The sequence below is a fragment of the Equus quagga genome, chromosome 6 (assembly GCF_021613505.1).
Source record: "Equus quagga isolate Etosha38 chromosome 6, UCLA_HA_Equagga_1.0, whole genome shotgun sequence".
Lineage (NCBI taxonomy): Eukaryota > Metazoa > Chordata > Mammalia > Perissodactyla > Equidae > Equus > Equus quagga.
The window spans coordinates 81,287,718-81,312,120 of record NC_060272.1 but is presented as its reverse complement, the minus strand read 5'-3'; the positions used below and the strand labels follow the sequence as shown (position 1 = coordinate 81,312,120).

Sequence of the window (24,403 nt, the reverse complement as noted above, 5' to 3'; positions counted from 1 at the left end):
CCAACCAACAGCTCAATAAGAGCCAGAGGTGGGTACAATTAACAGAGATAAGAGGAATCAATGTAATAATCAACTAAGGAACTTTTACACTAAATCCAGTCTGAAGACAAAGGATGAACATCAAGAACTTCCTCATGGGCAAAAGAAGGGCACGATTATAGGAAACAGGTTTAGGAGCCAGCGCTAATGGCCTAGTGGTTAAAGTTCAGTGCCCTCTGCTTCAGTTCCCGGGCACAGAACCACACCACTCACCTGTCACTAGCCATGCTGTGGTGGTGGCTCACACAGCAGAACTAGAAGGACTTACAACTAGAATATACAACTACGTACTGGGGCTTTGGGGAGAAAAAAAAAGAGAGAAAGACGGGCAACAGACGTTAGCTCAGGGCAAATCTTTCTCAGTAAAAAAAATAAGGTAAAATAAGGAAACAGATTTAATGACTATTGCAAGTACTTAAAAATATTTTCAGGTAAATGGAGAGAGACACCACATTCATAGATTGGAAAAAGTCAATACTGTGAAGATGTCAACGTTCCAGAGAACCATCTGTAGAGCTGATGCAATTTTGTGTGTGTGTGTGTGTGAGGAAGACTGTCAACTAACATCTGTGCCAGTCTTCCTCTATTTTACGTGGGATGCCACCACAGTGTGGCTTGACACATATAGTGCAAGGTCCGTCCTGGATCCAAACCCGTGAACCCTAGGACACCAAAGCAAAGCATGCAGACTTAACCACTACACCACCGGGCTGGCCCCCATGCTGGCCTTTTGATGAGAATTGCATTTGGGCTGGCCCTGTGGCCTAGTGGTTAAGTTTATGCACTCCGCTTCAGCAGCCCAGGGTTCACGGGTTCGGATCTGGGGCAGGGACCCTGCATTGCTCATCAAGCTATGCTGTGGCAGCATCCCACATATAACAGAGGAAGATGGGCACAGATGTTAGCTCAGCGACAATCTTCCTCACAAAAAGAAAAAAAAAAAACCCAGCGTAATTTTTTAATTGACAAAAGCTGACTTTAAAATCAGTAAGGAAGGGGCCGGCCCTGTGGCACAGGGGTTAAGTTCACATATTCCGCTTCTGCAGCCCAGGGTTCACCGGTTCAGATCCCAGGTGTGGATCCTGGGTGCAGAGATGGCACCACTTGGCAAGCCATGCTGTGGTAGGTATCCCACATATAAAGTAGAGGAAAATGGGCACAGATGTTAGCTCAAGGCCAGTCTTCCTCAGCAAAAAGAGGAGGATTGGCAGCAGATGTTAACTCAGGGCTAGTTAGCTCAGGGCTAATCTTCCTCAAAAAAAAAAATCAATAATGACATACAAACAAATGATAGTAACCAGAACAATTCTGAAAAAAGAATAAAGTTGGATGATATCATCTGATTTCAAAGCTCAGGACAAAGTAATTAAGGAAGTATAGTATTGGTGTAATAGACATACTGATCAATGACAGAGAAAAGAAAGCACAGATTTTTCTTCTAGATTTTTGATAAAGGTAAAAGTTAACAAAGGGGAAATTATAATCTTTCAATCAATGGTGCTGGAACAACTGGATATCTACATGAAAAAAATGAATTGTTACATCATTTTCTACTCAAAATGAATCACAGGTATAAATAAAGCTATAACATTTCTCAAGAAAACATTAGAAAAGTTTTGCTACCTTAGAAAATACAGATCCCATAAGGATACAAAAAGCACAAACTACAAAAAAAATTGGTAAACCAGACTTCACAAAATATAAAAACTTCTACTCTTTGAAAAATACTATTAAAAAACTTAAAAAGCCAGCCACAGACTGGGAGAAGTAGTCAATAGTACAGACCTGTACCCAGATTTGTTAACTCAGTAAGATGAATCACTCAAGTAAAAAACAGGCAAAAAATTTCAACAGACACTTCACAAAAAGAGATAGAAACAGCCAAAAGAGCAGTACATGAAAAGATGCTCATCATTAGTCATTAGGAAAAGAAAATTTAAGCCATAATGAGACACCCCTATACTCACTAAAACATCTAAAAGACTAAAAATATCAAGTGTTGGTAAGGATACGGAGCAACTAGAACCCATTCATTGCTGGCGGGAATGTAAAATGGTACAACCATTTTGGAAAACAACTTCACAGCTTCTTACAAAGATGAACATACAGCTATTTACCCCTAAATATTACCTAAGCCACATGAAAGCATAATGTTCACAAAATGGCTTGTACACAAATGTTCATAATAGCTTTATTCAAGATGGCCAGTAGTTGGAAGCACTTTGAACACCCACCCACAGGTCAATGGACAAACTGTGGTTATAATGGAATACAACTCACCCATAAAAAGGAACAAAATACTGATACAATGATATGGATAAAATCTCATAAACATTATGCTAAGCAAAAGAAAACAGAAACAAAAGAGAACACACTATATGATTTCATTTATATAAAATAGTAGAAAAGACAAAACTAATTTATAGTAACAGAAATATCAATAACTGTCTAGGACAAGGGTAAGGGGTGGGGAACAACTGCAAAAGGGCACAAAGGAACTTTGGTTGAATGATGGAAATGTTTTATATCTTGCTTGTGGTGGTAGGTTACATGAGTACATACATTTGTTAAAACTCATTGAGCTCTACACTAAAATTCAGTGTATTTTAATGTCTGTAAATTATCTCAAAGTTCATTAAAATATCATTCATTCTAATTTAAATATAAAATTTTGCTTTGTATACAACATTCAGTTAAGTTGGATGAAAATCATAATATGAAACATTCCTGAGATTCAAGTAGGAATCAATACACTAAAGTTTGAAGAAAGTATGACTTTTGAGTCCTAGAGGTACACAAAAATTTATTTATATACACTGAATATTTACTCAATGCCTACTTACCATATGCCAAGACAGTCTAAACTACAAGACAAGACAGACATCCAAAACAGAGAGAAACCCATATGTAACTGCACAGAAGAAAGACATTTGAAACTTACGTTGTTAGCAAGAACGCCCCATCACCACATCTCTCCAGAGCCTTTCGTGCAGGAGGTTTTGCTGCAAATTCTACAAAACCTTTTCCTGTAGCTCTACCACGATCATCCACAACCACAACGGCTTTCTCTACTGGACCAAACTGGGAAAATGCTTGCTCTAGAAGCTCATTGGAAACAACTGGAGAAAGGTTCTTGACAGTTAGGGCTGCTCCATGTGTAGCAAAACGAATTCGGAGAGGTCTGCTCTTCAAAATGGTGCCATCCAACTCTGCTTTTGCAATTTCAGCCAATGTTCTGGATTCCTTTTTAGGAGGAAAAATTCACTTTTTAAAGATTATAGTAAGAGAAAAATTTAAAATAGTGGTTTGTTTCTAGGGAGGAGAGCTGGGTAGCTTTAGGAAATGACTGAAAGGGTCACTTTGTTTTTGTGTCTTCCAATTTTGGTATAACATATACTTTATTAATTATTCAAAGATACGTCATTTTAAACATTTTAAGTAGAAAGTCCCAACCCCAATGTCCTGTTTCAAGACTTCACTTAAAGATTATCTGCTCATAAACGAATTACCAGCACTGAAACCTTCAAAGTAATACCTTTTTTAAATCTGCTATATATATTAATAAAAATACACAATTATTTGAGACCAAATACCAGTTACTAGAAACTATTATTGAAAACAGAATAATTCTCTATAAACTCCATGTTTTTGTTATTTATATCTCAATAAAACATACCACCTCTCCAATGCCAGACAAATCCCCTTTCCTTTTTATTTCCATTTCTCTTTTATATTACCTGTAAACACTACTATCAGGTGTTGTTAACCACTTATCCTGAGATGCCTTCATAGGCTATACATTTCTCACCCTTATATTGAGAGAGGCATCAGACACATCCGTGGGTTACAAGAGTTCTCTCCATTAATATAGAGAAGCAAATGCACATGCACTTATTGTAAACCAGAAAACACGTTCATTGCTGAGACCACAAGAGAACTCCCTTCTTGAAGAATTCAAAGTTGGTATACAATACAGACATCTCAAACAATAAAAAACAAACTGGTAAATTTAATACAGCTATACTCTTTTTGTGTTGTGAGAACTCTCCATGGAGACTGAAAGAGGCTTTACATGCATTTCTAAGAAGAGTACAAACATACTGTCTTAAGAAAAAAGTCTTAAGGTCACAACCGCTCTTTATTCAATCCCTAAAAGGTTCATGACAACTTTAAATTACTGCACTTACGCAAAAATTATCTACAGAACAAATTTTACAAAGACAAAGGAATCTAACCTTTTTACAGATATTCAAAATGGCCAAATTATTACTCTTAAAGGTAGCAGTAGTATGAGCAAACACTGAATAAAACAAGGGACAAGTACTTTGTACCTAATACACTATATAATCCAAGAACTCTGAGACAGATTTCAGGAATGCAGTCTTGACTTAAAATGCTGTCAGGTATAACTGGGAATGAGAAGGGATGAGGAAATTTCATGGGGTGATGATAATGTTCCATATCTTGATATGAGTTTAACAGATGGAATTATCTAAAATCACCAAATTATACACTTAAAATTCATGCATTTCACTGTATGCAGATTTCAAATACCTTAAAAAATAATACTGGACTCTAGTTAACGATAAGCATGCTGGAGTGTTTAAGAATCATGGACTGATGGATAGACAAATATGTGAAAAACATAAATGGCAAAATTTAATTGTAGAATCTAGGAGGTGGGTATATGGATGTTCATTTCTCTCTGTCTGAAATTTTTCATAATAAAATGTTTGTGGGCAGGGGGATAGAGAGCCTGGTGAGGACTGTGTAAAAATGAAAAGTCCTTCTAGAAGGCATCGCCTGTTCAGATTCAGTCAGACATATTCGCAATGTCAGATTTTGGTTTTTTTGGGAGAAGCAAGTAATTTTTTACTGTTGGCAACAAATTCAACTTTTAATACGTTTTGGGCCAAATAAAATGTTTATGCTGTCAGGAATTTTCAATGCCATAAACACTTTTCAAAGTTTATACTTTTCATTGTTTTAAATGGTTCTACATCAGGGCTTCTCAACCTCAGCACTACTGACATTATGGGCAAGATAATTCTTGACGTAGCAGGCTGCCCTGTGCATTGTAGGATGTTTATGCCAGGAGAACTACTCCTCAGTTTTGACTACCAAACTGTCTTCAGACATTGTCAAATGTCCCCTGGGAAGCAAAACCACCCCATTTGAGAACCACTGCTCTTAATGTGTACTGAAGTATCTGTAAAAATCAATTAAAATTATGTATTTGAAATGAAATCAAAGACTTCGTTACTTCATGCCTCAGAATGATAACTTTTACCTAGCTACTATATGCCATTCATTATACTATATATCCTATATATTACTCTGTATGTATATACAGAATATATATATGCATACGTATGTGCATATGTATTATACTATATACATGCATTATCTTTCATCAGCCTCATCAACAATCTTATCAAGTGGGTTTTGTTACTAACCCCACTTCATATATGGGGAAACAGGCCCACAAAGGTCTAAGTAACTTGCCCAATAATCACTGCCAACGCTAATTTAAATCTACACAGAATTCACAATCTCCACCAATATACCATAAATCCTCCTGGTATCCCTGCAATCACTCTACATAAAGAGCAAAACTGGAGATTCTTAACTGAAAGGAACACACATACAAAAAAGAAACTAAGTAACTATCCCAAGATAGAGAATGCTGGAACTAGGGTCTAATGCTTTCCAGTGGACCCTTCTCAAAGCACATGATCTTTTCCCTCACTGTTTATAGTGGTTAAAGTTCCCCACTGCAATAGTACTAAGTTAATATGTACAAGGAAATCCACTGACAAAAAATGGAAATAGCATTCAAGTCAATCAATTGAAAGTTGCCTAAGTAACCCGTAGTACATTCACACTGTGAAATAAAATATGGTCATGAAAATCAATCTAAAGACATAAAATAATGTCAAAGATAGATTAAATAGAAAACTCAGGGGCCAGCCTGATGGCGCAGTGGTTAAATGCACATGTTCCGCTTTGGCGGCCTGGGGTTTGCCGGTTCGGATCCCAGGTGAGGACATGGCACCACTTGGCACGCCATGCTGTGGTAGGCGTCCCACATATAAAGTAGAGGAAGGTGGGCATGGATGTTAGCTCAGGGCCAGTCTTCCTCAGCAAAAAGAGGAGGATTGGCAGCAATTAGCTCAGGGCTAATCTTCCTCAAAAAAAAGAAAAGAAAGAAAACTCAGAACATAATACAATATGTATACTATGGTTTGATTTTTTAATGGAAAAATTACACAAAGGTTAGCAGTGATCGTGTTTAGTAACTGTATTAGGGGAAGGAAGATCTTTCACTACTGTTAAAATTGTAATTAAGAGAACTTCCCTGGAATAAAAGATGACATGAAATTATACGCTGGATGGGCCGGCCCACTAAGTACATTCTGCAATGTCTTCTCTAATTAATATTTGATCATATTTTAAGAAGTATGTATCATCTCATAATTAAAAATAAAAAGCACGAGGGAATGGGGTTTAATCCTCAATGACTAAATGAAAGTAAATGCAGTTGACTTTAATTCTTTAATTAGAACAATGGTTCTCAAATTTTAAAAACCATCAGAATACAAAAGAGAAGGGTGCTTAAAACCCAAGAAGATTGCTGGGCCCCAACTCCAAAATTTCTGATTCAGCAGATCTAGAGTCGGGCCCTACAATATGCATTTCTAACAAATTCCCACTTAACTGACAGGGTGAGACATTTTTTGAAATGGGTGTAGGGTCAGCACTGCTAGCATGAATGGTGGGGATAATAATTTAAGTGACCTTCTCCTTACTCTAGAGAGAGATCTGAAGCTGTTGGACAGGAATGACACTTTTGTGAATCAGTGCTCCAGAAACCTGGTTTACTAAAGCCAAAAGAAGGGAAAAGAAGGATAAAAGTAGAAACCAAGTTCAAAAAGCAGGGGGAAAAGATAAAAGAGTTCAGGTCAAACTAACCCCAGTTTTAACTACATTAAACTAGCTTTAAAATGCACTCTAACTTTTCAGTTAATTTATCCAATAACCAGTCAGTAACCAGGCAAAACCTAAAAAGAAGCTTTTGGGTCTGAAATGTGTCTAAAATGCACAGAGAGTGATCCCTAATGTACCATGGGCTCACAATAAGAATTAGGACCTTAGGAGGAACAGCCTAAATTCTTTTCCCCACTATTACATACTAGCAATGCTGATCCTATACCATCTCAAAAATGTAGTCTCGCCTCATCAATTAACTGGAAAATTACAACCACCAGTCTAGGAAAATTTATTTGCATTTTAAAGATTAATTACTGAACAAGCAAAAAGTATTTCTAGAAACATAAACCAGATAAAATTACACCAATATTTAAGAGCCACTACGCCACCACTACACACTACAACCACTATATCATTTCTTATATTCAGATCAGGTATACACTGTATGATTTTAAGTAGAAAAAAAAAACATAATAGCCCAGAAATATTTAAAGCTTTTAAATTTACCTGTTAACCCACAGAGCTCAGATTAAACAGTTATACACAAAGTCAACTTTTGTAAACTAAATTCTACTTTCCTCCCCCCCTCCAAATTCTACTTTCTGAATGACAAATTTTTAACTTTCCCACATAAAAATTTAGAGTGATAGGTTTGGAGGAGCATATTCCAAAAGAGCAGACAACAGCAGCCCTTCTCACCTCCACATTTCATAATCCCAGAGATCTTCAAAAGAAAGGAAAAGCAATGAGTTCTGCTGTCCAGCATAGTAGCCACACGTGGTTACTTAAATTTAAATTAACAATAAGTAAAATTTAAAATTCAACTCCTCGGCCACAATAGCCACATTTCAAGTGCTCAAGAGTCACATCTGGCTAGTGGATATTATATTGCACAGCACAGATACACAGCCATTCCATCATTTCAGAAAGTTCTACTGGACGGTGCTAACACACTCGAGGAGGAGAGATTCTCAGCAGCTTCAAAGACAGGAAAGAGAAAGACGTTTCCATGTCAATAAAATGCTTATTCGCTTTTTTTAAGTGTAAGGCATCCAAAACAGAGGGAAAAGCAGCCGCCTTCCACTCTTCCTCCAGACTGTCACCTTCAGAATAAAGCAGCATGGTGCCAGAAGCTAAAGATCATGAAAATGTTAAATAACATCCACTTGGAAAGCTTACTAAAAGTTGCTTATAATACTTTATCGTAGAAACCTAACTTAACTTTGTTTAAGGTAACTTCTGGATTTATACTAAAAATAATTTTACCAAGTGACAGGCTGTTTCTCTAACGTCCAAAACATAGTTAAATGTATTTATAATTTTATGTTCAAAATGTACCAATTATTTAACTTGAATTTTAAGGCAACTTCCATGTCTCATTAATACCCCATGAAGATTTACCTTTCTGTTGACGCCATTTAGATGTTCACATGTTTTCCCTAAAAAATAGTGTCGTTTTATTACAATCAATTTTCTCTACATAATAAAATTTTGCCTCGTCCACTTAGTGGAGAGAACTCGATTTTGAAAGTTAAAGTTTCAATAAGAAAGCTTCCACAACCTCAATGAACATAAAATTTGAGGGTCAAACTAGAAAGACAACACACACACAAGTCATTTATTTGTGTAAATATCTCTCTCTCAGCAAGGCATTTTGTTGGGAAAAAATCCAGCACCTAAGTATAAATTACAACTACGCTGTATAACTTGACACTGACGGAATTCACCACAAAGCACAAAGCAAAGCCTAATAAGGTAGCTATCTCGTCTTGTGTCCACACTCACCGTTCAAATTTTCTTAAAAATACGAGGCACAATTTTTGCACGTTATTGGAAAACTTTTTAAGATTTAGATTAAAAAGGGGCAAAACATCTACTATCCTAGTGTTAAAGTGCATAATTAAAATACAAAATAGTATATAATTCATCCTTCCCCCCAAAACGAGAAGCCGTCCAGAATGCTGGGCGGGGGGACGCCGCACATCACCTCGGACGCCCCCCTTCCACCCCCGCCCAGGACTGCGGGGCGGGGACGCCGGGCTGCGGGGAGGGGAGAGACGCCGGGCTCCCCGCCGGCCGCGCGCGCCCGCGGGAGGCCACTGAGACGACCGGGACAACGTCCCCGGACCGAGCCCGCCGGCCGGTCCTTCACACCCCGCTTCCGGCGGCCCGCGGCTCGGGCCCCTGCCCCTCCAGGGCACGCCCGGTGGAGCCCAGGGCGGCCTGGAAGATGCTCGGGCGCCGCGGCGGAGCGCGGCCGGCGGCCGGGGACACTCACCAGACGGATGAAGCCGAAGCCGCGGTCGCGGTTGATGAAGACTTCGCTGGGCTCGCCGTAGCGCTCGAAGAGCCGCTTGAAGTCCTCCTCGGTGATGTCCGTGGGCAGGTTTCCCACGAAGAGGCGGCAGCGCTGCGTGTACGTCTTCTCGCCCGGCTTGAGGAAGCTCTTGATGTCGATGGTGAAGCCCACCTCCTCGTCCGCGTGGTCCTCCGGGGGCGCGGGCGGCGCCGGCTCCCCGGACAGCGCGAGCGCCATGGCGGCGGCCGGCTCGTTCTCCCCCGCCGCCGACTCGAGAGCGCGAAGGCGGGCCGGGTTTTTCTCAATGCGCACTTGCTTCAGGTTTCCTCTTAGCATCATGGCCGTGAGTTCACTGCGGAGGCAGTCCAGAGCTACAGCTGCGTCCCTGGGTGCCCTCTGCGGACGGAACGAGGGAGGAGAAAGGGGGAAGCGGCGAGGTCGCCCAGCCAGCAGCCCTGCCTGCGGAGACTCACTCCTGCGGCAGCCGCACGTTCAAAATGGCGCTGCCCCAAGCCGTAGTCAGAAGAGACGCCGACCGCGAGCCCCGCCCCTCGGCGCAGGCCGGCGCCGGCACCAACGCGCCTGCGCATTCTTGGCGGCAACGGCGCCTTCGCGAGCGGGCGCAGGCGCACTACATTACGAGCCTTACGGTTCCAAGCCCTCTCGTGGGCTCCGAGAAATGCGGTTTCCCGACCCGTGTGTGACAGACACTGGTGGTTGCACTTATGGGAAAAGTTATGTGATGTGCTTAGCAGTGTGAAAATACAATGACTCGGGAACATCCATGTTCTTTTAACTATCTAGCTCAATTTTCAACAACTCCGGGATAATCACAACTTGCAGATTTTACACACGGCACTGAATAACAAGGTGTTTCCCAGTAACTGAAACAAGTAAAAACACGTTATTTCTGCCCATTTCAAGAGCAAAGTTTTTATTGTATTTCCTAATGAAACAATCCAATTCTATAAAATAATTGCGCCGTTGATTATTGACCTCAGAAAAGGACTGCATGAAATTGTTCCTGCAGGTCGTAGAACCAGTCCATGAATTCCTGTGGACCATGCTCTATGACAATGATCAACAGAGTTTTCTGTAAAGCCAGATTGCAAATATTTTAAGATTTGCAAGCCATACAGTGTGTACCAAACGACTCACTCCTGCCCAGTACTGCTTCTGGCACATGGTAAGTCTTCAATGAGTGTCACAAAGAAATGAATTCACAGTCACTCCGCAAAACAGTTCAGCAGTTTCTCATGAAGATAATCATATGCTTACTTTAGAACAGCAATCCCCTCCTATTTATCCAAGTGAAATTGAAGAGGGATACCTGAGAGTTACTGTAAATATTCACTAGGAATCTGATTACCCTTCGACCCTGATTACCCACCCACACAGATGAAATGAAGTTAATCTTGTTAATTTACTCTTTTCTTGTGTAACCTGAGGGGTGACTCAAGGGTCACAAGGATTGATGAATTTGTTTTGAAGAAGAAAAAGAATGTCTTCAAGGAAGTTACAATCACCAGAAAACCAGCCCCCAGCTACAGTGGATGCCCAGAAGTCAGACTGCCAAAGGGTCCCCTTTATTTCTCAGAAACTCCTCCTCCCAAGCTCCTTAGCTCTATGAAGACTCCCTGCTTTTTTCTTTGTTAAGGTGGGTTTGAGACAACCTATACTCCCACTTTCTCGTTTTGGCCAATTTAAATGAAACTTTCTACCTCTCCAAGCACCAATGTCTCAGGGATTGGATTATTGCACCTGGTGCAGGAATTTGAGATTAAGAGGTTTGGTATCAAAATGAAAACTTGTATTCACACAAAACATTTATGCAAATGTTTATAGGGGCTTTATTTGTAATCAACAAAAACTGTAAACAATCCAAATGTCCAACTCGTGAATAGATAAACAATGGTACATTCATATAATAGAATATACTGACAAATGATTTTCACATAGTGAGGTATATAGGGTAACTATTCGGGTTCAAAACTGATTCAGCTTTGGGGGCCGGCCCGGTGGCGCATCATATAAAGTAGAGGAAGATGGGCACGGATGTTAGCTCAGGGCCAGTCTTCCCCAGCAAAAAGAGGAGGATTGGCAGCAGTTAGCTCAGGGCTAATCTTCCTCAAAAAAAAAAAAATTGATTCAGCTCAAACTAAAAAGCCTGACTTTGGTGGCTCAGTGGTTAAGTTCATGTGCTCTGCTTTGGCAGCCCCGCATTCACAGGTTCAGATCCTGGGCTCAGACCTAGCACTGCTCATCAAGCCATGCTGTGGCAGCATCCCACATAAAATAGAGAAAGACTAGCTCAGGGACAATCTTCCTCACCAAAAAGAGGAAAAAAAAAAGGATGTCTTATGGTCTATCAAACATACACTGTACATCTGCTTATCCATTAAAGTAAAGAATGAATGTGCTTTCTTAAGAATTCATACTTCCCCTCCTATGCTCTATTGGTAACCCCTGGATTAGTCCCTTTCCAGACATCAGGGACAGTGTTGACCTGCTAATTTGCAACTAAATATCTCTTTGAAACTTTGATGAAAATATATCCTGGGTGTGTTTATGTTCTTTGTTCTAAAAAGATATAACAAATAAACTATTGATAAAAGCAATAACTCAAAAGGCTACATGTTGTATATATAACATTCTAACTGGAACATGGTTTTACTTGGTAAACTGAAGCTGCAGAAACACAAATTAGTGACTGCCAGGAGCTGGGAGGTAGGAGGAGTTGACCACATAGGGACACAGGGAAATTTTTGGAATGATGGAGTTATATCTTGATTATAGTCATAGATATACAATTGTGTGCATTTATCAAAACTCAGTAGAATTGTGTACCAAAAGGGTCAATGTTACTGTATTTAAATTAAACCTTAAAAAATTTTAAGCTATCCAAAAAAAAAAAAAAAGAACATATCATCAGGACTAATCCCTATTTACCTCAGTACCACCCAAATTGTAATCTCCCACACTCTAACCCCCATAGACTCTGTAAATACCTCCATCTCACCCAATTTTGCCCACCCCTTTCAGTTGCTCCAAAGCCTTCTACTGAGTGCTTGGAAAGTCAGGCTGTCATCAGCAAAATCCTCCATCCTTAATTTTTTCTCTGAACATCGCTTTACCTTCCTGCTTTAACTGGAACATGGTTTTCCTCTGAAGACTGCTTCCCCTGCAGCTCTTCCTAGAAGTCAGTGTGTTTTTTTCCTATAGCCCGTGTGTCACTGGACTTGAAGATGGGTTACATGACATTCACCATGATCCCTTGCAACTTGGAGCCTATTTCCCCTCTCTCCTTAGACAAAAATCCCAGCTCCAAAAAGCTCATGCCAACATAAACACCCTCTCTCCCTCTTTTTCACCCCCCCCCTCCTGTAATAAAGTAAACATAAGTGAGGACATCTTGTCACGCTAAATGACCCTTTCCTAATTAAAACCCTTCTAGCATGTAATTATTATAAATTGCTACATGTTTTCATGATTTTCACCTACCCCTGCTGAGGTACTCTGGTAGTTTTGTTCTTACAATCTTAACAAATTTTCCCAAGGAACAACAAGGCCACCAGGAAAAAGGAACACCTGTAGGATGTGCATCATCACTGAGGGAAGAAAAGAACAATGAGGGACCCTGGAGTCCATGGTGCCTGAAGGTCAACATCTCTAAACCACCTCCCTACTGCCCATTTTCCCTATATAACTGCCTCAAGATTCTGTAATTCTAGAAGACGGTTTTTTTTTTTTTAAGATTTTTGTTTTTCCTTTTTCTCCCCAAAGCCCCCCAGTACACAGCTGTGCAGGTTTAGTTGTGGGTCCTTCCAGTTGTGGCATGTGGGACTTTGCCCCAGCATGGCTTGATGAGTGGTGCCATGTCCGCGCCCAGGATTCAAACTGGAGAAACCCTTGGCCGCCAAAGCAGAGCGCATGAACTTAACCACTCGGCCATGGGGCCAGCCCCATAGAAGATGTTTTTTTGAGACGTTAGTTTGCCAGCTTCCAGTTATGCTGCCTAATCAAATAAAAGCTTCCTTTCTAGATCTCTAACTCTGTGATTAGTTGGCTCAGATCACGGCGAGCAGAGCAAGCCCATTGCTTGGTAACAATAACTTTATGACCACTCTTTGAATTTATGACCACAAATATCAGGTCGGACCTCAGCCCCAGATATCGCTTTCACCTAATTTCCTATATAAGGATTTTACGCTATTTCCTCTCTCCTCAAACCAACACTAATCCCCACCCACTCACAGCTGATATTGTGAACTTTTATTAATTTCACTGAAGAAAAACACAGCGCAAAATTGCCTCATTCTATCAGCACCAGATCTATGAACCTAATTCCATATGTGGTCATACACACTGCCTTCTCTCCTCTTACAATGAATGAATTGCCAATGATCCCCTCTAAGGCCAACCAACTGAATAGCATCTTCTTTCCAAGTACCTCGCTTCTGCAGTTATCTAATCACCTCCCCAAGTGATCAGTTACTTGATTTGTGCTGAATTATTCCCATCTGTAAAACAAACTGCTGATATAACTTTTGTCTTTAAAGATAAAAGGAAAAAAAAGAAAAAACCCTTCCTAGACCATATGTTGTGCTTTAGCTATTATTTCTTTCCTCTTAGAAGAAAGAAAAAGATGGGAGCCGGCCCCGTGGAGTGGCTAAGTTCACGTGCTCCCCTTTGGCAGCCCAGGGTTTCTCCGGTTCTGATCCTGGGCGCAGACACGGCACCACTCGTCAAGCGATATTGAGGCAGCGTTCCACATGCCACAACTAGAAGGACTCACAACTAAAAAAAAAAATATATATATATATATATATATATATATATATACACACAACTATGTACTGGGGGGCTTTGGGGAGAAAAAGGAAAAATAAAATCTTTTTTAAAAAAAGGAAGAAAGGGAGAGAGGGAGAAAGAAAGGAAGGAATGAAGAAAGAAAACGAAAGAGTTGTCCATATTTTCTGTCTCCATTTCTCATCACTTAATTTGCACTTAAGCCACACTAATCACATGTCTATCCTAACATTCCATTCCTCTGAAACCTCTCTTGTCACAGTGGACAACAGCCTCCACTTTACCAGATGCCACAGTCAAATCTCAGAACTTTCAGCAGCTTTTCTTAATTTCTTTTTTTTTTCTGCTTTTTCTCCCCAAATCCCCTCAGTAGATACTTATATATTTTAGTTGTAGGTCCTTCTAGTTGTAGCATGTGGGATGCCACCTCAACATGGCCTAATGAGTGGTGCCATGTCCGCACCCAGGATCCAAACCAGTAAAACCCTGGGCCACAAAAGCACAGTATGCGAACTTAACCAGTCTGCCACCGGACCAGCCCCTTTTTAGCAGCTTTTGACATTGAAGACCTATGCCTGAGTTTTGTCATATATAATATGGGAACAACAACTGCTTCATGGGGTTATTGTTCATTTTAAATGAATTAATTGAAGTATAGTGTTTGGAAAATATTCTGGAACCGTAAGTATTAGTATCATTATTATTATTAATCACTTCCCTCCCACCTTGAAATACTGTTCTGTTTTCTGTAATATCATCTGTGGTGTTTGTCAAACTTAAAAAGCAGATTTGCCTGTTATTTTATTTGAAAATGAGTTTATTCAGGAATAGCCAAAAGAATTGCAATTAAGAATATGCATGCTACTGCGAACCATAGGCAAATCCACCAAAGGAAAATGGGGAGCTGCATTTATAGAGAAAAAAGGAGAGTAGGGAGGAGCTATTCTAAAGGAAAGTCCACTGGGGGAAAGAACAGTTCAGGACGGCAATGGCTTCTCACTGGCTGAGCTGTGCTGTTTCTCATTGGCTGGGCTGCATTGTTTCTCATTGGCCGGGCTGCATTGTTTCTCATTGGCTGAGCTGGGGTGTTTCTCATTGGCTGAGCTGTGCTGTTTCTCATTGGCTGGGCTGCATTGTTTCTCATTGGCTGAGCTGTGGCGTTTCTCATTGGCTGAGCTGTGGCATTTCTCATTGGCTGGGCTGTAGCATTTCTGATTGGTTGGACTGCAGCATTTCTCATTGGCTGGGCTGTTGCCAGGTCTGGAGGAAAATCTTCCTTCATAGTAAAGTAGTTGTACTTCCTGTTTGGTGTAATTGAGGATGGGTGATGGGCTGAGAGCACCCCTTACAGGCCTTCCCAAGTCCAATTTACTTAAGGTTTCTTTCATTCATTTCTACACTTTCTTACACCTCACTGACCATTCCTCCTATGTCTTTCTTAGGAATCTCACTTCAGTATGTTGGAGAACCACAGGTCCAAATCCTCCTCTCTTCTTTATCTACACTTGCTCTCTAGGTCAGATCATCCACAACAGGGTGCCTTAGAAACATTAGAGCAGATTATATAAATCTCAACACTGCTGACGTTTTGGACCAAGTAATAATAATTTTTTTACAATCATATTCCTTTTTATTTGGATGTCTTCTCCACTTCCAACCATGAAAGAAATGATTGTGAAATAAATAGAACCTACACTTTTAATTATTTTCTTCTCATACATTAAAATACTTTTCTTCATCAGTATGGACAGCATATACCCAGAAAAACATCCTTTCAGAAGGTAACACTCAAGTCCCCTAATCTGTTACCTTCTTATTTACTTATTTATTTTTAAACTTTTTTTTTGAGGAAGATTAGCCCTGAGCTAACTGCTGTCAATCCTCTTTTAGCTGAGGAAGACTGGCCCTGAGCTAACATCCGTGCCCATCTTCCTCTACTTTATATGTGGGACACCTACCACAGCATGGCATGCCAAGTGGTGCCATGTCCACACCCGGGGTCCGAACTACTGAACCCCGGGCCACCAAAGTGGAATGTATGCACTTAACCACTGCCAGTGGGCCAGCCCCTACTTATTTATTTTTAATTGAGGTAACATTGATTTATAACATTATATAAATTTCAGGTGTATATCATTATATTTTGATTTCTGTGTAGATTACATCATGTTCACTACCCAAAGACTAATTACCATTCATCAGGACACACATTTGCTCAGTCACCGCTTTCATCTTCCTCCCTCCCTCCTTCTCCTCTGGTAACCACCACTCCAATCTCTGTCTTTACCTGTTTGTTGTTGTTGTTGTTGTTGTTGTTGTTGTTATCTTCTATTTATGAGTGAGATCATATGGTATTTGATTTTCTCCCTCTGATATTTCACTTAGCCTAATACCCTCAAGGTCCATCCATGTTGTCACAAATGGCAAGATTTCTTCTTTTTATGGCTGAGTAGTATTCCATTGTGTATATATAAGAGTGGGAAAAGTGGCCATCTTTACCCATTTGTACCTTGATGGGCATTGAAGTTGTTTCTAGTTCTTGGTTATTGTGAATAATGCTGCAATGAACATAGGGGTGCGTATATCTTTATGCATTTCTGTTTGCAATTCCTTTGGATAAATACCCAGCAGTGGAAAAGCTGGATCATATGATAGTTCTATGCTTAATTTTTCGAAGCATCTTCACACTGTCTTCCACAGTAGCTGCACCAGTTTACATTCCCAACAGCATGGTATGAGGATTCCCTTTTATCCACACCCTCTCCAATACTTGTTATTTCTTGTCTTATTAATTATAGCTATTCTGACGGGCGTGAGGTGATAGCTTATTGTAGTAGCGGTTTGCATTTCCCTAATAATTAGTGATGTTGAACATCTTTTCATGTGCCTGTTGGCCATCTGTATATCTTCTTTGGAAAAATGTCTGTTCAGATCTTTTGCCCATTTTGTCATTGGGTTGTTTGTTTTTTTGTTGTTGAGATGTATGAGTTCTTTATATATTTTGGATATTAACCCCTTATCAGATATATGGTTTGCAAATATCTTCTCCCAGTTGTTAGGCTGTCTTTTCATTTTGTTGATAGTTTCCTTTGCTGTTCATAAGCTTTTTAGTTTGATGTAGTCCCATCTGTTTGTTTTTCTTTTGTTTGCTTTCCCTGGTCAAACATGGTATTTGAAAATATGCTGCTAAGACTGATGTCAAAGAGTGTACTGCCTATGTTTTCTTCTAGAAGGTTTATGGTTTGAAGTCTTACATTCAAGACTTGAATGCATTTGAAGTTAATTTGTGTATGGTGTAAGATAATGGTCTACATTCATTCTTTTGTTATGTGGCTGTCCAGTTTTCCCAACACCACTTATTGAAGAGACTTTCCTTTTTCCATTGTATGTTCTTGGTTCCCGTGTCGAATACCAGCTGTCCATAAGTGTGTGGGTTGATTTCTGGGCTCTCAGTTCTGTTCCATTGATCTGTGTGTCTGTTTTTCTGACAGTACCATGCTGCTTTGCTTACTATAGCTTTGTAGTATATTTTGAAATTAGGGAGTGTGATACCTCAAGCTTTGTTCTTTTTTCTCAGGATTCCTTTGGCTGTTTGGGGTCTTTTGTTGTTCCATATAAGTTTTAGGATTCTTTCTTGGAAAATCATCATTGGAACTTTGATAGGGACTGCATGGAATCTATAGATTGCTAAAGGAAGTATGGACATTTTAAGATTTTATTCTTCCTTTTTCTCTCCAAGGCCCTCCGGTACATAGTTGTATATTTATTAGTTGTGGGTCCTTCTAGTTGTAGCATGTGGAATGCTGCCTCAGCATAGCTTGATGAGCAGTGCCATGTCCGCACCCAGGATCTGAACTGGCGAAATCCTGGGCCACTGAAGTGGAGCTCATAAACTTAACCACTTGGCCATGAGGCCAGCCCCAGTATGGACATTTTAACTATGTTAATTCTTCTGATAAAAGAGCACACAATATCTGTCCATTTCTTTATGTCTTCTTCAATTTCTTTCAACAATGTTTTATAGTTTTCAGTGTACATGTTTTTCACCTCTTTGGTTAACTTTATTCTTAGGTATTTTTTCCCTTTTGTTGCAATTCTAACTGGGATTGTATTCTTAATTCCTTTTTCTGCAACTTCGTTGTTAGTGTATAGAAATGCAACCTATTTTTGTATGTTGATTTAATATCTGGCAAATTTACCATATTCATTTATTATTCATAAAAGTTTTTGGTGGATTCTTTAGGGTTTTCTATATATAAATTCATGTCATCTGCAAATAATGACAGTTTCACTTCTTTCTTTGCAATTTGAATCCCTTTTATTTCTTTTTCTTGCCTGAATGTTCTGGCTAGGACTTACAATACTATGTTAAACAAGAGTGGGAAAAGTGGCCATCTTTATCTGGTTCTTGTTCTTTGTGTGTGTGTGTGAGAGGAAGATTGTCCTTGAACTAACATCTGTTGCCGAACTTCCTCTTTTTGCTTGATGAAGATTGTCCCTGAGGTAATCTTGCTTGATAAGCAGCATGTAGATCTGTGTCCAGAATCTGAACCCACGAACCCAGGGCCACCAAAGTGGAATGTGTGAACTTGACCACAATGTCATCAGGCCAGCCCTTGGTTCCTGTTCTTAGTGGGATAGCTTTCAGTGTTTCTCCATTGAGGATGATATTAGCTGTGGATTTCTCATATATGGTCTTTACTATGTTAAGGTACTTTCCTTCTATCTGCATTTTCTTCAGTTTTTATCATAAATGGATGCTGCATCTTTTTATTTTCTGCTTTTTCTTCCCAAATCCCCCCAGTACATAGTTGTATATTTTTTCAGTTGTGAGTCCTAGTTGTGACAAGTGGGATGCCTCCTCAGCGTGGCCTGATGAGCGGTGCCATGTCTGCACCCAGGATTTGAACCAGCGAAACCCTGGGCTGCTGAAGCAGAACACGCGAACTTAACCACTTGGCCATGGGGCTGGCCCCTAGATGCTGCATCTTGTTGAATGTTTTCTCTGCGTCTATGAGATGATCATGTGATATCATCTTCATTTTTTTTTTTTAAGGAAGATTAGCCCTGAGCTAACATCTTTTGCCAATCCTCCTCTTTTTGCTGAGGAAGACTGGCCCTGAGCTAGCATCTGTGACAGTCTTCCTCTACTTTATATGTGGGACTCCTGCCACAGCATGGCTTGCCGAGTGGTGCCATGTCTACACCCAGGATCTGAACCAGCAAACCCCGGGCCGCCAAAGCGGAATGTGCGCACTTAACCGCGGCACCGCCGGGCCAGCCCCTCTCCTTATCTTTAATTCTTGGCATTTTAATTATAATGAGTCTTGGTGTGGGCCTCTTTGGGCTTATCTTTTTTGGTGCTCTCTGTGCTTCCTGCACCTAGATGTCTGTTTCCTTCCTTAGGTTAGGAAAGTTTTCAGCTATTATTTCTTCAAATATTTTCTCTGCCCCTTTGTCTCTCTCTTTTCCTTCTGGGACACCTATAATGTGGATGTTAGTCTGCTTTATGTCTTCTCAAATGTCCCTTAGACTGTCTTCAAGAGTGATGGAGTTTGAATTTGTCAGACATTTGCTTCCTGCAAGATCTTGACAAGATAAGCTGAAAAACATTCCTGCCACAAACCACCAAGAAATACTGGATAAACGATAAGAAAACATCCTTTAAGTGTAGGGTTAAACTCCCAAAAGAATAAAGGAAATTCACAAAGATCAAAAAACTAACAGGTTCAGGAAATCAGAAAGGTAAGCTAAAGCTGCATGGGGGCATTTACTGATGCTTGAATATAAATAAACAAATCATGAACTGTGATTTGTTCACATTTCAAAGAGTAAATAAACAAAGCCTTGAGTCTACCCTAGGTGCGGAGTTGTAACTAAAACCCAGCTATAAAAGAGAAGATGACATGGTTAACTACATGTCCTGGATATTTTTTTTTTTTTAAAGATTTTATTTTTCCTTTTTCTCCCCAAAGCCCCCAGGTACATAGTTGTATATTCTTCGTTGTGGGTCCTTCTAGTTGTGGCATGTGGGATGCTGCCTCAGCATGGTCTGATGAGCAGTGCCATGTCCGCGCCCAGGATTCAAACCAACGAAACACTGGGCCGCCTGCAGCGGAGCGCGCGAACTTAACCACTCGGCCACGGGGCTAGCCCCCCATGTCCTGGATATTTTTGTAACTATGATTTGTAACCATGGCCCTGCAATGGCTTGAGCTTCAAATTTAACATTCCTTCCAGAGCCAGGAAACCCCAAATTTTACTTCCAATGCTTTTAGCACTGGCAAACAAAGGCAAATACTCTTGGTGGAATGCAGTAAATTTCTCCAAAGGTTAAGATCTGAAGTCTCATAATTTAAGAACAGTGAATCAAAAAATTACAAAATATATAGAGAAACAATCCACTATGAGCAAGAGTCAGTAAGAAAAAAAATAGGTGTTTAGGCACTGTAATGATTACATATCATATAAAATAATTTAATCTAAAGTGTTAAAAAGAAACAAGTCCAAAATAAACTCACTTATACTTAGCCCCATCAAGACTTAAAACCTATTAATACCTTAATACCTTGGAAGTTTCACCATCTTGGAATTTTTTTTTATTGTCCTCATAATAGCTTAGAACGTTGCGAAATTTCAGTTGTACATTATTATTTGTCATACACCATATAAGTGTGCCCCTTCACCCCTTGTGCCCACCCTCCACCCCCCATCTCCCAGGAACCAGTAATTTATCCTCTTTGTCGGTAAGTTTGTTTATATTCCACATATGAGTGAAATTATATGGTATTTGTCTTTCTCTGTTTGGCTCATTTTGCTTAACATAATGCCCTCAAGGTTCATCCATGTGGTTGCGAATGGGACGATTTCATCTTTTTTTATGGCTGAGTAGTATTCCATTGTATATATATACCATATCTTCTTTATCCAATCATCAGTTGATGGGCACTTAGGTTGCTTCCACGTCCCAAGAGTGGAATTTACGTTTTCACTTTTGTAGGTATTAGCTTCTAGTCCTGTTAATTGTCTTTGAGATTTTGTTATATTCCTGTAGACTGGACTGGATCCTATATTCTTCTAACTTCCTCAAATATCTGGCTACAAATCTCAAAACTAACATTTCCAATTTTCTCCTACTCTTCTGATTTGGAATTAGTAAGAACAAAAACTGCCCTGCAATTTCCTTTGAAGGGACTATAACAGGTACTTCTCACTACCCAGATGGCAGTCAAACTTTAGGGACTTGAACCTTGGACATACATCTTACAACTGAAAAAGGCTCCTCCTGACATCTAGTCCTGTGCAAAAGCTGGAGACCTCCAAATCAAACTGGAGATTTGTGGCTACAAAGATAAGTGGCTGACATCAACGTGGACTACCTCCACCAAGGTCGCTGGGTGAAGAGTTTATACTTTAACTAAACATGAAACCCTTTCTTCTTCCATTTTTTTTCCTTTACTCTGGCATTAGCTGGGAAAAATAACACCATCATTCATAACTCCCAGGCCATTGCTGGGAATGGGGTGGGAGGATAACCTCTGGAATTTAGAACAATTTTCTGCTTTAGGCCAGGAAAAAACCTAACTGCCCCTGGCTTGAACAGGCAAATGCAACAATTCCTGTGAATGTCACCTTAGTGGAAGTGTCACGTTAGTGGAAGTGGTTTGTGCCCCAACGGGATTTATCTTTGTCTGTGGTGGTGATCACTCCCCTTGGACCTATGAATGCGTAGATGGCTGGCATGTAACTGGGGAATGCCTCTTAGGTTGTCTAACTGAACCCCTAGCTTTTCGCAAGCAAACTAAGACATCTCATTGCCAACTCCCCTGGATCTACGTCGTCGAGTTAGGCATTCATGACTCAGGATTTGCTTCCTTAGGCAGGCCATCCTTCCTGGTTAGGAATAAATGTAAATGAGAATATGATCAGTTACCTCTCCTTATCTTTTGGAGATATTGCAGACTCCATTGCTCAGACAATGGCTGCCCAGTAGAGATCCTTGGACTCTCTGGCCAAAGTTGTTCTTTTTTTTTTTTTTTTTTTCTGCTTTATTTCCCTAACCCCCCCGTGTACACAGTTGTATATCTTAGTTGCAGGTCCTTCTAGTTGTGGGATGTGGGATGCCGCCTCAACGTGGCCTAACGAGCGGTGCCATGTCCGCGCTCAGGATCCGAACTCTGGGCCGCCGCGGCAGAGCGCGCGAACTTAACCTCTCGGCCACGGAGCCGGCCCCCAAAGTTTCTCTTGATAATAGAACAGCTCTTGATTATCTTTTGGCCAAGCAAGGATGTGTCTGTGCTGTGGCCAGCAACACCTGCTGTGCCTGGGTTAGCACTCCTGGAGAAGTTAAACTTAGTTACATAAGATCACTGAGCCAGCCACTCGGCTTAAAAAGGTGACTACTTCAACAGGGTCTTCCTTGGACTTACTTGATTTTAATTAGTTTGGGTCTTGGGGACCATGGCTCCAAGGTACATTGGGAATTATTCTGCTTAATGTAATCATAATAATCTCACTGTGCATTGTGTCCTCTCAAAAGCTTTAAATGCACCTTTGCAGCCACCAACCATCAAGGAAATGATCTCCCTAAGACTAGCACATCAGAAAAGAAACGAAGAGAATGTCCAAATTAACTGAAGTCATGGTCTATGACTCTCACAGAGATTCAGCAAAAAATGTCAACACCTGTAAATATCACACAAAGAAGCAACAAAAGCCATGAGAACCACAGAGTGGTAGCTGAGAGTGGAGCTGATGCCTGAAATTTTGATCATGTTGTTACTGCACAAAATTGGGGTTCTCTGCCCAATGCACATAAACGAGCCAATTAATTATGGCATCAGCCTTTGAGGGGAGAAATCTGCTTTTATTCTGAAAGATTGATCCGCAGGGAGACAGGGGGCATGTGCCCTCAGATCTATCTCCCTGATGTGGGACAAAATGTAAGAGGTTTGGGAGAACAGGCTGGCACGTGGAAACGCTGGTAGGATAGGTTTTGATTGGTGGGCTTTGGGCATTTATGGTAAGATTTTAAACATTTACGATGGGGTTCTAAAAATTTTGCATGAAGTGGGGGAGGAATTTTAACACTGGATCTTCCTCAGTGAGGGACCCCTTGCCTCTGCTAAGAGTCTGGCTCTCCAGTTCTGGTTGTGTCCCCATCCTTGGGTTCCATGCGGAGGGGGATCTTTGGTTCCCAGAGCGTTTCAGGTCATGATTTCTTCCTTTGCACATGCCCTGGCTAGGTGACTTTACAGTTTTTTTTTTTTTTAATATATTTTTATTTGTCCAGTAAAAGTAACTTCACAATCTATTAAAAATAAAATTTTAACTGCATTCAACTTCTGTTCTTTTTTCCATTAAAGAAAACACAAGGTAAAGGACAGCTATATTCAAATAAATGTATAATGACACACTGACAGACTAAATCATGTACCTAAATAAAATGTTAAAACATGAAAATTTGTCTTCTTTTTCCTTTCAAAACTGATAAAATACAATCAGAAAAATGTTAAAAATGAAACCTGTTTTGTTGTAATTTGTGTTTTATTTTATTTTATTGAAAATGTTTTGGTTTCAGTTAGTAATTTCTGTAAAGTAGCACTCCTTAAATAAGTTTCCAAAAATAACAATATTGGAGCCTTGAACATTACCTTTAATCTCATCTAAAAAAAATTATACTAAAACTGTAATGGTAAAAAGGCTATAAAATTTCTCTGCTTGTTCTAGTCCTAAATTCCTTTTCTAGAATTTTAATAGAAAAGAAATTTTTAGACACAAATAGTTACCAGTTAGATAATGTATATTGCAATTTAGTATACTTAACCAAAAAATAAACACCCTAAGAAAAGTGAAGTTGTTTTTGTCACTTATTCTGTGCTATATTCTTCTCCCTACACATCTTTAATACTAGTCACAAATTCTATCCTAAAGACTCACTTTTTCTAACCTAAATAATGTTGACTCAACATTTCACCTCTACTTCACTTCTAGCATTCAATTTAGATGTCTCAACATCAAATTTACTAATTTGTTTTATCAAAAATTTGTTTCAAGAAGAGAATTTCCATAAATTATTCTCCAACAAAACAAAGCAGAACCTCTAATTGTAGAACATAAGTGGAAAATAATTACAAGAAACTTTATCTCCTCAACTTGAAGATTAAGTAATACCTGGGTGTTAGAAAAAGAGGCCTAAGATAAGTTTTACTATCCTATTATTTTTTTCTGTACAAGGTCAACATTTGTATTTTAAATGATGTATTA

At 39.9% G+C, this 24,403-nt stretch overlaps 1 protein-coding gene across 10 annotated transcripts in view; it reads right to left on the bottom strand.

Annotated features, from left to right (window-relative positions):
- The window catches only part of PSPC1 (paraspeckle component 1), a 111,906-nt gene extending 102,097 nt beyond the window's left edge, over positions 1-9,809 (bottom strand). For all 10 annotated transcript variants that reach the window (XR_006888996.1, XR_006888995.1, XR_006888994.1 and 7 more), the window contains exons 1-2: positions 9,308-9,809; positions 2,981-3,282 (exon numbers count right to left, since the gene is read on the bottom strand). Coding sequence is in view for 2 of the 10 variants with exons in the window: in XM_046663823.1 (XP_046519779.1) it covers positions 2,981-3,282; positions 9,308-9,667 (662 nt within the window). In the remaining 8 variants the exon portion in view is untranslated. The remainder of the gene's footprint in view (positions 1-2,980; positions 3,283-9,307) is intronic.
- Between the last annotated feature and the right edge of the window lie 14,594 nt (positions 9,810-24,403).